Below are 13,991 nucleotides of genomic sequence, written 5' to 3'. Positions count from 1 at the left end.
AACGGTTATTTTTTTTGGATGGCATGCCATTGTGGAGTCATGAGTGAGTTAATAAAGAGTTATATTCATGATTAATACAATGCTCTTTCTTTTCCCTGAATAGCAGAAAATATTTAAATATATGTACGCTAAAATCTAAAATTACTGGCACAACTGGGACAGCAGAAAAAATCTGCATTGAGGCGCCCTGACTACATTTAGAAACAAAGTTTAATTTAATTCGATTAATCATGCTGATGGCAAAAAAGAAAAACTATTGACAACCTTAGCACTTAATCATCCATGATGGCTGTCTGATACACGAGGGCAAACTCAACGGCTTCCCCATCAGGATAAGAACAGTGTGAAGATTTAAGACCTGCCGTTATTCCCATTCCCATTTAAACTGACCCGTTTATTGCTGAATTGACCAATTCATGGATCAATTCTTCTAGACAGAGTACTATAAATTTCCAATACCCTGCAGAATGGGCTGGAAGAAGAAAGCTGTTTAAAGGGTTAGTTCACCCAAAAATGTAAATTGTGTCATTAATGACTGAGCCTCATGTGGTTGGACACCCGTCAGACCTCCGTTCATCTTCAGACACAAATGAAGATATTTTAGTGTAAAGCTGATGCTGAGAAAGGCTTCAGATAGGCCTCCATTGGCATTCAGTACATTTACACTCACAAGACCCAGAAAAGGCACTAAAAACGCCGTTACAAAGTCCATCTCACCACAGTGACTCTACAATAATCTTACGATGCGACGACAATAGTTTTTGTGCGCAAAAAAAATCTAAATAACACCTTTATCCAGCTTGTTCTTGTCTTCCGTGTGTGTCTCCACGACGCATGCGTGAGAATATGAGCAGATCCGGCGTTCGGACACATGACCCAGAAGAGATTTGTTTACGAGCAGAGGAAGACGCGCGTGTCTCAGCTGTTGAATTCTACACTGATCGTGCTTTAGGTCTCGGCGTAGTTCTCAAAATGGGGTTAAAGTGAGCATTTCATGGATTCCCGAACGCCGGATCTGCTCATATTCTCGCGCATGCGTCGTGGAGACACACACGGAAGACAAGAATCACTCCTAAAGTAATATATCGCTCTCTAAGTCTTTAAAAGGCGCACAGTTTATTGCCATGACTTAACTATAAAATCAGTTTTTAATACGAGCTCTTAATCATACATTATGACTAATGCTGCGTTCACACCAAACGCGAATTGAGCGTCAAAATCGCGTCTACCGCGTCTAGTTTCACGCGCGTACATTTTGAATGCATTCGCGCGTCCGCAGAGAATTGGACGCGCGTAGAAATCGAGCGTTTGAAGCGAAATTGACGCGCGTTCAAGGCACTCCAGGAGAAATATGTCATAAAACACCACTCTGCCTCTTTTCATTTTCATTAAAAATATATATTAAGCATTAATAGCCACACAAATGTGGTCCAGGCAACTCCTACATTATCTTCAGTACATGTATATTTAAATATCCTTAAAATATAAAGTTATTAAACTTCTCTTTGCCCTCAGTCAAAACGATTTGGCAGACAACAAATTATAGATTAATGAGAGCAAAGCTCGGCCGTTAGATCAACACAAAACGAACCACTACAGGACATCAGAGCCAGCGGCAGACGCCAGAAGGACTGGCCGAGGAAAGGCTGCCTTCGCCGGGGTTATGAGCGGTGATTGCCCGGTGATCGCCTGGATCTCACAACTCCAAAAACACAAGATAATTTTTTTTAAATAGGCGCTCTCTTTATAAATAAACCACAGATTTGAGCTTTAAACAACTACATTCCCACCTGAAAACGTCTTAAAACTACATTTTGTGACACAATAGTACTGTTTTTAATTTATGCAGGGTTTCTCATACACGTCACTTTACCATGTGACAGCAGCGAGCAGGCTCCTGATTGGTTAACGCGGCGCGAATTGATGCCAAAGTTCAAATTTTTCAACTCGGGCGTCAGACGCGAATTCGCTTCAAACGCGTGAATGCACAAAAGCACCATTCGCGTGTAACGCGCGTATCGCGCAAGACGCTCAATTTGCGTCCAATTCGCGCCATTCGCGCGAACTGGACGCGCGAATGAAGCGGATTCGCATCCTTCGCGCCGCGGGACCTCCAGACGCGCGTCAACGCGCCTTTCCATTGACTTAACATTGAAATCACTCGCGCCTGACGCTCAATTCGCGTTTGGTGTGAACGCAGCATAAGGAAGCTTGTTTCCGCCAGAGAATAAAAAAAAAAAGGGTAATTGCGATTTATCTTGCTATTCTGAATTTTTTTTTGTTGCAATTGTGATTTTCTCGCAAAAAAAATCTGTCTTTTTCCCCTCAAACTTTTGGACTTTATGTCAATTCTGAGAAAAGTAATAATTGCAAGATATAAACTCGATATTGCGAGAAAAACAGTCAGAATTTCGCAATTCTGACTATATCTCAAAATAATTCTGAGTGAGATCCCACCCCTATGGGCGTTGGTTATGGGGTTATAAACATGCGGAACCGGCTCCTTTAGTCTGTAGCCTCTGGCCAAAAATCCTCCAAAAAACACAAAATGACGATATTGGCGCCATCGGAGGATTTTTTCCAGAAATAAAATGCATAATTCTCTCATCTCAGGGGGATATGAGGGGGGAAAGTACCATAATTCCAATATATTTAATCTACTGATACAAAGCTTAAAGCTAAATCACTGAAGTTACCCTTTAACTTTTTTTAAAATAATTTTCCAGGACATTTTACATTTTCTCTAACATTTTACATGTGTTTTCCAGGACTGGAAAATGTATCATACGTTTTCCAGGTTTTCAAGGTTTTCCAGGACAAGTGGGAACCCTGCTGGATAAAGGTGTTATTTAGATTTTTTTTGCGCACAAAAACTATTGTCGTCGCATCGTAAAATTATTGTAGAGTCACTGTGGTGAGATGGACTTTGTAACGGCGTTTTTAGTGCCTTTTCTGGGTCTTGTGAGTGTAAATGTACTGAATGCCAATGGAGGCCTATCTGAAGCCTTTCTCAGCATCAGCTTTACACTAAAATATCTTCATTTGTGTCTGAAGATGAACGGAGGTCTGACGGGTGTCCAACCACATGAGGCTCAGTCATTAATGACACAATTTACATTTTTGGGTGAACTAACCCTTTAACGGAGGGAGAGGAGCGGTACCTGCGATGAGGAGTGTGTCCATGCGAGGAGGCGCCTGAGGAGGTTTGAACATCTTCGTCATGTCTTCCTCCGGTAACGGCGGCTCTCCGCGACTCTGCCGCTGCGCGTTTTCCTGCTGCCGCCTTTGGACATACTAGAGGAGGCAGAAAAGAAGAGAAAATGAGCCAAAAAAAAACAAAATCAACTGTAGAAACAAGAAACTCTTCATGGAGGAACTTTGAGCGACCCGAGCAGCCTCAGCAAAACAAAAGGTTTTCAAAAGGGTGAGATGGAAATAGAATTCAAACAGAATGATGGAAGGATTCCCATTACCGACAACATAACGCCGAGAGTTCAGAGTCAGGCTGATCGACTGATAGAATACAGATGCACTTCTGAGAATCAGCTGGGCCGCATGAAGACGCACACAGAGATTACACACTATTCCCATCACTTCTCCAGATGATTGAGATTACTACTAGACTACTGGTCTAGACCAAAGCGCAATATAAATAAAGGACAAATAAAAGGACAAAAACACAAGAAAGGAAGGAAGAGAGGGAAGGAAGGAAGGACAAATTAGGAGAAAGGGAAAGAGGAGGAAGTAAATTAGGTAGGAGGGAAGTAAAGGGCATGTCTGATTGTGTTAAGTAAAGGAAGTGTCTGATTATGTCCAGTGTTAAGTAAAGGAAGTGCCTGATTATGTCCAGTGTTAAGTAAAGGAAGTGCCTGATTATGTCCAGTGTTAAGTAAAGGAAGTGCCTGATTATGTCCAGTGTTAAGTAAAGGAAATGCCTGATTATGTCCAGTGTTAAGTAAAGGAAGTGCCTGATTATGTCCAGTGTTAAGTAAAGGAAGTGTCTGATTATGTCCAGTGTTAAGTAAAGGAAATGCCTGATTATGTCCAGTGTTAAGTAAAGGAAGTGTCTGATTATGTCCAGTGTTAAGTAAAGGAAGTGTCTGATTATGTCCAGTGTTAAGTAAAGGAAGTGCCTGATTATGTCCAGTGTTAAGTAAAGGAAGTGCCTGATTATGTCCAGTGTTAAGTAAAGGAAGTGTCTGATTATGTCCAGTGTTAAGTAAAGGAAGTGCCTGATTATGTCCAGTGTTAAGTAAAGGAAATGCCTGATTATGTCCAGTGTTAAGTAAAGGAAGTGTCTGATTATGTCCAGTGTTAAGTAAAGGAAGTGCCTGATTATGTCCAGTGTTAAGTAAAGGAAGTGTCTGATTATGTCCAGTGTTAAGTAAAGGAAGTGCCTGATTATGTCCAGTGTTAAGTAAAGGAAATGACTGATTATGTCCAGTGTTAAGTAAAGGAAGTGTCTGATTATGTCCAGTGTTAAGTAAAGGAAGTGTCTGATTATGTCCAGTGTTAAGTAAAGGAAGTGTCTGATTATGTCCAGTGTTAAGTAAAGGAAGTGTCTGATTATGTCCAGTGTTAAGTAAAGGAAGTGTCTGATTATGTCCAGTGTTAAGTAAAGGAAATGCCTGATTATGTCCAGTGTTAAGTAAAGGAAGTGTCTGATTATGTCCAGTGTTAAGTAAAGGAAGTGCCTGATTATGTCCAGTGTTAAGTAAAGGAAGTGCCTGATTATGTCCAGTGTTAAGTAAAGGAAGTGCCTGATTATGTCCAGTGTTAAGTAAAGGAAGTGCCTGATTATGTCCACTGTTAAGTAAAGGAAGTGTCTGATTATGTCCAGTGTTAAGTAAAGGAAGTGTCTGATTATGTCCAGTGTTAAGTAAAGGAAGTGCCTGATTATGTCCAGTGTTAAGTAAAGGAAGTGCCTGATTATGTCCAGTGTTAAGTAAAGGAAGTGTCTGATTATGTCCAGTGTTAAGTAAAGGAAGTGCCTGATTATGTCCAGTGTTAAGTAAAGGAAGTGTCTGATTATGTCCAGTGTTAAGTAAAGGAAATGCCTGATTATGTCCAGTGTTAAGTAAAGGAAATGCCTGATTATGTCCAGTGTTAAGTAAAGGAAGTGTCTGATTATGTCCAGTGTTAAGTAAAGGAAGTGCCTGATTATGTCCAGTGTTAAGTAAAGGAAGTGTCTGATTATGTCCAGTGTTAAGTAAAGGAAATGCCTGATTATGTCCAGTGTTAAGTAAAGGAAGTGTCTGATTATGTCCAGTGTTAAGTAAAGGAAGTGCCTGATTATGTCCAGTGTTAAGTAAAGGAAGTGTCTGATTATGTCCACTGTTAAGTAAAGGAAGTGTCTGATTATGTCCAGTGTTAAGTAAAGGAAGTGTCTGATTATGTCCACTGTTAAGTAAAGGAAGTGTCTGATTATGTCCAGTGTTAAGTAAAGGAAGTGCCTGATTATGTCCAGTGTTAAGTAAAGGAAGTGCCTGATTATGTCCACTGTTAAGTAAAGGAAGTGCCTGATTATGTCCAGTGTTAAGTAAAGGAAGTGCCTGATTATGTCCAGTGTTAAGTAAAGGAAGTGCCTGATTATGTCCAGTGTTAAGTAAAGGAAGTGCCTGATTATGTCCAGTGTTAAGTAAAGGAAGTGCCTGATTATGTCCAGTGTTAAGTAAAGGAAGTGCCTGATTATGTCCAGTGTTAAGTAAAGGAAGTGCCTGATTATGTCCAGTGTTAAGTAAAGGAAGTGCCTGATTATGTCCAGTGTTAAGTAAAGGAAGTGCCTGATCATGTCCAGTGTTAAGTAAAGGAAGTGCCTGATTATGTCCAGTGTCAAGTAAAGGAAGTGCCTGATCATGTCCAGTGTTAAGTAAAGGAAGTGTCTGATTATGTCCACTGTTAAGTAAAGAAAGTGCCTGATTATGTCCAGTGTTAAGTAAAGGAAGTGCCTGATTATGTCCAGTGTTAAGTAAAGGAAGTGCCTGATTATGTCCAGTGTTAAGTAAAGGAAGTGCCTGATCATGTCCAGTGTTAAGTAAAGGAAGTGTCTGATTATGTCCACTGTTAAGTAAAGGAAGTGCCTGATTATGTCCAGTGTCAAGTAAAGGAAGTGTCTGATTATGTCCAGTGTCAAGTAAAGGAAGTGCCTGATTATGTCCAGTGTTAAGTAAAGGAAGTGCCTGATTATGTCCAGTGTTAAGTAAAGGAAGTGCCTGATTATGTCCAGTGTTAAGTAAAGGAAGTGCCTGATTATGTCCAGTGTTAAGTAAAGGAAGTGCCTGATTATGTCCAGTGTTAAGTAAAGGAAGTGCCTGATCATGTCCAGTGTTAAGTAAAGGAAGTGTCTGATTATGTCCACTGTTAAGTAAAGGAAGTGCCTGATTATGTCCAGTGTTAAGTAAAGGAAGTGCCTGATTATGTCCAGTGTTAAGTAAAGGAAGTGCCTGATTATGTCCAGTGTTAAGTAAAGGAAGTGCCTGATTATGTCCAGTGTTAAGTAAAGGAAGTGCCTGATCATGTCCAGTGTTAAGTAAAGGAAGTGCCTGATCATGTCCAGTGTTAAGTAAAGGAAGTGCCTGATTATGTCCAGTGTCAAGTAAAGGAAGTGCCTGATCATGTCCAGTGTTAAGTAAAGGAAGTGCCTGATTATGTCCAGTGTTAAGTAAAGGAAGTGCCTGATTATGTCCAGTGTTAAGTAAAGGAAGTGCCTGATTATGTCCACTGTTAAGTAAAGGAAGTGCCTGATCATGTCCAGTGTTAAGGCGACACTAGTGCAGATGATCCAGTGCAGTTATTACTGTAAGAGAACCGTAAGCCAGGCTGAAGTGAAACGTCTGAAACTACAGACAGCACAGCTTGACAAGTCCCACACCTGGCCTAGTTTTGTCAAGCTCAACCACTCGCCTTTTTTAAAGATGTAGTAGATCAAATTTGAACATGGTATACTCATGGGGAATAAAAGATGAGGAATTCATATCCTATTTGAGTTGGTGCGACTTATGTCACCACTGAGGATACCGGCCATTTTTGCTGAAATTAGGCTTATGATTTAGGAATGCAAACTGCCAACACAGCGGCAATTCTCTTTGATATTGAATGGTGATTGATGCGGGTCATTTGGTTTATATGGTTCACCCGGGGCCTGGCGCGCGCGGGGATATGTGGAGGCGGAGGCGGGAAAGCTATGATCGATGACAACAGTAATTACAGCAGATTTCAGTGAGGTTGATATAGGAGCCGTTGAGATGACCTGCTCGTGACCAAGTCGCTTTGGGTCTGGCCTCGTTTACGCCGCCATTTCAGCTTTGAAAGGCTCAACCATCCTGTCAAACAGGAAGTGCTAGTGGTCAAATAAACACTGCAATCATGGAGACTTCAGAGTGTGTTTCCTTCTGGAAGAAAGCAATTATTTTCAAAGTGCTAAAGAGGCAAGAGCAACAGGCGACAAAACAACACAAATCACAAACACACCAATACAATCCATATCTCAGGTGCTCTTTTCAATATAGTGTACAACAATCGGTTCGGAAAGTAAAAACTTTAAAGTGTTAAAGTGAGCGACGAGGTTGATAATCGATGGTTTGCGCTTCTGTTGAAGCCGTCAGACCGCATTATTTCAGCTTAGTTTTAAAATAAAAGACCCTTTTCACATTTCCGCGTTTCTCAGAGCGGAAGTCGTCATAGTTGGGTTAAATATTATAGCTGTGAATGAGAGAATACATTAAATATTTTTCTGTGTGCCCATTTGCTCACATAGCAAAAGAAAAACGCCACAGTTGTGATTTCACAACTTTCAAAAAGAGGGAAAAAATAGAGTGAGATTGATAACGGCAGTGAAAAGAGAGAAATATGTAAATTTTTACCATCACTGCAGCGGTATTAGTGTTTTAGTATTAGTGTATTAGTATTAGTGTATTAGTATTAGTGTATTAGTATTAGTGTTATAAATCTACGTGTGTGTGTGTGTGTGTGTTTGTGTGTGTGTGTGTGTGTGTGTGTGTGTGTGTGTGTGTGTGTGTGTGTGTGTGTGTGTGTGTGTGTGTGTGTATATATATATATATATAAAAAATGAAAATACAAAAAACGCAGCAGGATTTACGATATTGATGACCGTTAAAACGCGTCATCACAGTCTGTGAAAAGGGTCTATTGTTTAACAGTGGAATCCGTGGTGAAAAACTACATTACCCATGATGCTGTGCAGGAAATTCCACCAATCAGAGTCGAAACTAAAGAGCTCTTACGCTCCGCCCACTCCCTAAAGCACTTGGAATGAACTTAAAATACATTGTATATAAAATCAATATACATTTCATTTTTAATTTAGTTCTGCTGTTTGCAATGCTCCATGGGATTGTAGTTCTTTCGCTCACTAACAGTACTTTTATATTTATGTCTGAACTCATGTTTACGAAATGCCAGCAATGCAAAAGCCTGAAAATGTCAAGGGCATTTTGGCCAATTTGTCAGCCTGGCCAAATGGATGAAATTATGAATCTGAAGCGAGTTGGGATTGTAAATTAGATGGCCTTCCTGAACCCTAAATTACATCTATTGAGCGGTTTTATCTCCGGCCGAGCGACGGCAGCCGTTTATGCTTCAGGTCATTCATAGTGTGCTGGAGATTTTAATGTCCCCATCATATACATATATATTGGATAAAATATTAAACTCACAATGTCAAAGATGGAAATCACACTAGTTAGTTTTCTTTTATTACAATATAGCAATTAAATAAACATAATGGAGACTTTCACTACTTATATTTAAGAACACAAAACCTTTTTTATTTCCATTCTAGTTTCTAGAATATTGAATATATTAATAGCAGTGTTATTATTGCATTATTTATATACTCTTACATTTATATTTAATCATATATTGATAGCCTTTAGTACTTCAACTAAATACTTTTCATTGAATTATTTAGATTTATATAAAAGTTTTATATTGTATTATGTGCTTTTGTCATTTTTACTAGTTTTATATATATTTCTATTTAGCTTTAATGTATTTTTAACCAGTTTTATGTTACTTCAACTTAAATGTATAATTTACATTAGTTAATATATTTTAGTTTTGTATCATTTACATACTATAATAAAATTATATACTATACTATAATACACTGATGTGATATACTATAGTATTTATTAATATTCTGAATTAGCTTATTTTTCATTTTAATCATTTTATTATTTAGATTTATATAAAAGTTTATATATAAAGCTTTATATTTTATTATGTGCTTTTGTCATTTTTATGTTTTTTTTTCTATATTTCTATTCTATTATTTTCTATGTATTTTTAACCAGTTTTAAGTTTAGTCATTTTAGTATTTCAACTTAAATGTACAATTTATATACTATTTTAGTTTTTAGTAATATATTGAAAAAGCTTTTAGTACTTCAACTTGTTTTATTTCAGTTTTGTATAATTTGCATATTATTATAGAACTATATACTAATACACTGATGTGATATACTATAGTATTTATTAATATTCTGAATTAGCCTACTTATTTTTCATTTTAATTTAAGTTTGTCATTTTATTTAGATTTATAAATAATCTTTATATTATATAATGTGCTTTAGTCACTTTTAGTAGTTTTTTTTATATTTCTATTTAACTTTAATGTATTTCTAACCAGTTTTAGGTTTAGTAATTTTAGTACTTCAACTTAAGTGTATAATTTATATACTTTAATAATATATTGAACAAGCTTTTAGTACTTCAACTTATTTTATTTAAGTTTTGTATCATTTACACACTATTATTGAATTATATACTATACTATAATAGACTGATGTGATATACTATAGTATTTATTAATATTCTGAGTTAGCTTACTTATTTTTCATTTTAATTTAAGTTTTAGTAATTTTATTATTTATATATATACGCTTTATATTTTATTATGTGCTTTTGCCATTTTTACTATATTTTTTATATTTCTATTTAACTTTAATGTATTTTTAACCAGTTTTAGGTTTAGTAATTTTAGTACTTCAACTTAAATGTATTAATTACATACTATTATAGTATTTAATAATATATTGAATACGCTTTTATGCATTTTATATTTTCAGCTTTCACTTTAATTTAAGTTTTGGTAATTTTATTATTTGCTTTTGTAATTTTTACAATTTTTTCTATATTTAGCTTAATTTTTTTTTAAACTTCAGCATTTTAGTACTTCAACTTAAGTATATAATTTATATACTATTTTAGTATTTAATATTTTGAATTTTTATATTTTCAGTTTATTTTCATTTAAGTTTTGGTAATTGTATTATGTGCTTTTGTCATTTTTACTAGTTATTTATTTAGCTTAAATATATTTTTTACCTTCAGTTTTGGTTTAGTCATTTTAGTGATTCAACTTATTTTATTTCAGTTTTGTATCATTTATATACTAATATTGTATTTAATTAATATTTTGATTAGCTTTGTATTAGTTTTAGTAATTTTGTTATAAGCTTTAGTCATTTTTACTAGTTTTTTTATATTTAGCTTTAATTTATTTTAAACTTCAGTTTTAGTTTAGAATTTTAGTATTTCAACTTAAGTGTATAATGTATATACTATTTTAGTATTTTATATTTTGAATTTTTTTTTGTTGAAATATTTTCAGTTTAAATTAAATTAAGTTTCGGTAATTTTATTATGTGCTTTTTTAAAATGTCTATTTAGCTTAAATATTTTAAACTTCAGTTTTAGGTTTAGTCATTTTAGTGATTCAACTTAAATGTATAATTGATATAGTATTTAATAATATATTGAATTTTCTTTTATATGCGTTATATTTTCAGTTGTCATTTTAATTTACGTTTTAGTCATTTTGTCATGTGCTTTTGTACATTTACACTATTTTGTATATTTCTATTTAGCTTTTAGTTTATTTTAACTTCAATTTTAGTATCATTTATAGGTTTTAATTGCCATTTTGAAAGATATTAATTGAAGTTTTAGTAATTTTATAATGTCCTTTATACATTTTTACTCCTTTCTTTTAAGCTTTTAACTGATTTTAACTTCAGTTTTAGGTTTAGTCACTTTAGTACTTAAACCAGCCAACATTTCTATTTCAACTTTAAGTTTACCTCTTTTTTTATTTTAAATCTAACAGCATTTTACTTAAAGGATTAGTTCACTTTTAAATAAACTTTTGCTGATGATTTCTTCACCCCCATGTCATCCAAGATGTCCATGTCTTTCTTTCTGCAGTCGAAAAGAAATGAAGGTTTTGGATGAAAACAGTCCAGGGTTTTTCTCCATATAATGGACTTCAATGGGCTCCAAACGGTTCAGTTTCAGTGCAGCTTTAAACGACACCAGATGATGAATAAGGGTCTGATCTAGACAAACCATCAGTTTCTGAGAGAAACCCAGCAGTATTTATGCTATTATTTTACCTCTTATCAGACGAGCGTGATCATCTCTGAGCTCCGCCATAACTTCCGCTAAGTGAGGTCAAAATACGAGCGTGATCATAGATATATAGATAGTAGATGCCTCATTAGCGCCTGCACTTATCAGTAGAATGAGGCATCTACTATCGATACTTCTATGATCACGCTCGTATTTTGACCTCACTTAGCGGAAGTTATGTCTGAGCTCAGAGATGATCACGCTCGTCTGATAAGAGGTAAAATAATAGCATAAATACTGCTGGGTTTCTCTCAGAAACTGATGGTTTGTCTAGATCAGACCCTTATTCATCATCTGGGGTCGTTTAAAGCTGCACTGAAACTGACCCGTTTGGGTCCCATTGAAGTCCATTATATGGAGAAAAACCCTGGACTGTTTTCATCCAAAACCTTCATTTCTTTTCGACTGCAGAAAGAAAGACATGGACATCTTGGAGGACATGGGGGTGAGGAAACTATCAGCAAAAGTTTATCAAAAAGTGAACTAATCCTTTAAATGAAAATGATGTGAATATGTTTTAGCACTGATTTATAGGTTTTCCTGCATCCTCAACATCACTTTCCAGCCCAGGAAGTGACATCATTTTGGAAAAGAAAACCATTAACTGATGCGTGTAGCTATTCATTTTAAATAGAGCGTTAGATTATGACCAGATGCTGTCCTATCGGACGCTGTACCTGCTGCTTCTGCTGCTGCTGCTTGCTGAGGTTGCGGCAGAACGTGTTGTACTTGACGATATCTTGGCTCATGTCGTCCACCCGGTCCATCAGCAGCTGAAGGCTCTTTTCCAGGTGGTTACTATGGAAACAGATTGACAGATGGTTTAGTCAAACAAAGTTTGCGTAAAGAGCGTCTGACTGCACAGAGTGTAATTGCACCAGTGATCTTCCACTCAATTAACAGCGCCATGACAGACGCATGATGAGCCGGATCAGGACGAGAATCTGCTCTGAATGCGCACGGGTCACAGAGCACGAGCTGATTTATGAGGGGCCACGAGTATCAGAAACCTGATATATCGGCTCCAGAACCTCTTAAGCTGCCTACGTAGGGAGCATATTAAAGAGAAGTGTACATGCGTGCTTCATTCTAAAGGAGCGTTGCAGGCATCCTTCACTGAGAAGTAGGGCTGTAACCAACCAAAAGACAATCTTGGTCGACTGAGGTCCTGACATTTTCGACTAAAAATGACGTTAGTAAAAAAAAAAACGTTAAATTAATTAGCTGTGCACTTGCATCGATTCACAAATTTAAAAAAAAAATATTTTCTAAAGTGTTGCACTTCTGAAACATCACACTACTAAAAGTTATTGACACGTTAGAGTGTTATTTAGGGCTGTAATCAACCAAAGAAAATATTGGTCGACTGAGGTCCTGAAATTTTAGACTAAAAATTACGTTAGGAAAAAAAAACGTTAAATGAATTAGCTGCGCACTGTGCACAGTACTTGGTGGCCTTGTACGCCATTTGTCTCATTAAACACATTAATTTCTGATTGTTTACTTTGGATATAGCAAATTAATGTGTTTAATGAGATAAATGGCGTATGCTTAATTTCACGATAAGTGTGCGATTAATCACGATTAAAAATTTTAATCTATTGACAGCCCTAGTAATTGCGCTTCTCCATGCGATAATGCTGTCCCGATGAAGCCTTGATTTCTACTCCAGCGGTATTATAACATTCATATAGTGTAAAGTACGTTAACAAGCGCTTTTATTCATAAAAATGTAAAAACTTAATAAGTAAAACCCCTTAAGGTTCTATTCAGGCCTATTCAGGTATTTTTTTTCTCCAAAAAGTGGACATTTTTCTGCACCGAAAAGTTTAAATCACAAATTCACGTGATAGAACTATAAGCTAACGTGTTTGTTTTCATGTTGTGAAACATGAATTTTTGAAGAAGTCACTAAATTTACATTTGTACGATCATAACTTATAATTGGTCAGGAAACAAAGGTGCTTTAATAATTTGGCTAGGGAGTTAGGGGTGTTCGAGGGCATGAGAACCCTGAGAACTTTTAGATTTCTCTGATCTACACATGTGCATTTTAAGACGTTTGAAGGCCAAAAAAATTATGAGAAATAGCTTTAAAACTAAGTCAATGGGCAGTGGATTATCTGTCAATTCCTGCTCTCTCTCTCTCCTCATCTCCATCACTCTTTTCCCTCATTCTCCTTGTCTTGCCCTCTCTTCCCTCCTAAAGCAGTCAACAAAACATAGAAAAAATATTCTAAATATAAATTTACCCTAAGACACTTTCTAAGAATTTTTTTAAAAATTCATTCACAAAATGTACACTAGGAATGCCACAATTCTCAATATAATTCTCGGTTTTGCATTTAAATAATTATTTTTCTACAAATTCTATCATTTTTCTCCATCCCAATACTGAACAACGCAACATACATTCACATCACAGGTTAGTGGTGGAGTTATACTCACAGAACACTAGAGTTATTCACAATCACCAAAGTTCATTATTTGCATGTGTTTGACAGCCTTGCCGGTCATTCGCGTGCTTATCCACTGTTTTACATACGCTTTTCAGAGTGTG

At 36.1% G+C, this 13,991-nt stretch overlaps 1 protein-coding gene across 1 annotated transcript in view; it reads right to left on the bottom strand.

The window, feature by feature from the left end:
• eif3ha (eukaryotic translation initiation factor 3, subunit H, a) overlaps positions 1-13,991 on the bottom strand; it is a 107,933-nt gene that overhangs the window by 2,306 nt on the left and 91,636 nt on the right. Inside the window, exons 6-7 of the mRNA XM_079836417.1 lie at positions 12,109-12,229; positions 3,162-3,294 (exon numbers count right to left, since the gene is read on the bottom strand). Of these exons, the coding sequence (XP_079692543.1) occupies positions 3,162-3,294; positions 12,109-12,229 (254 nt within the window). The remainder of the gene's footprint in view (positions 1-3,161; positions 3,295-12,108; positions 12,230-13,991) is intronic.

This window comes from Gobio gobio (assembly GCF_949357685.1).
Source record: "Gobio gobio genome assembly, chromosome: 15".
NCBI classification, from domain to species: domain Eukaryota; kingdom Metazoa; phylum Chordata; class Actinopteri; order Cypriniformes; family Gobionidae; genus Gobio; species Gobio gobio.
This window is presented reverse-complemented; position numbering and strand designations above follow the sequence as displayed.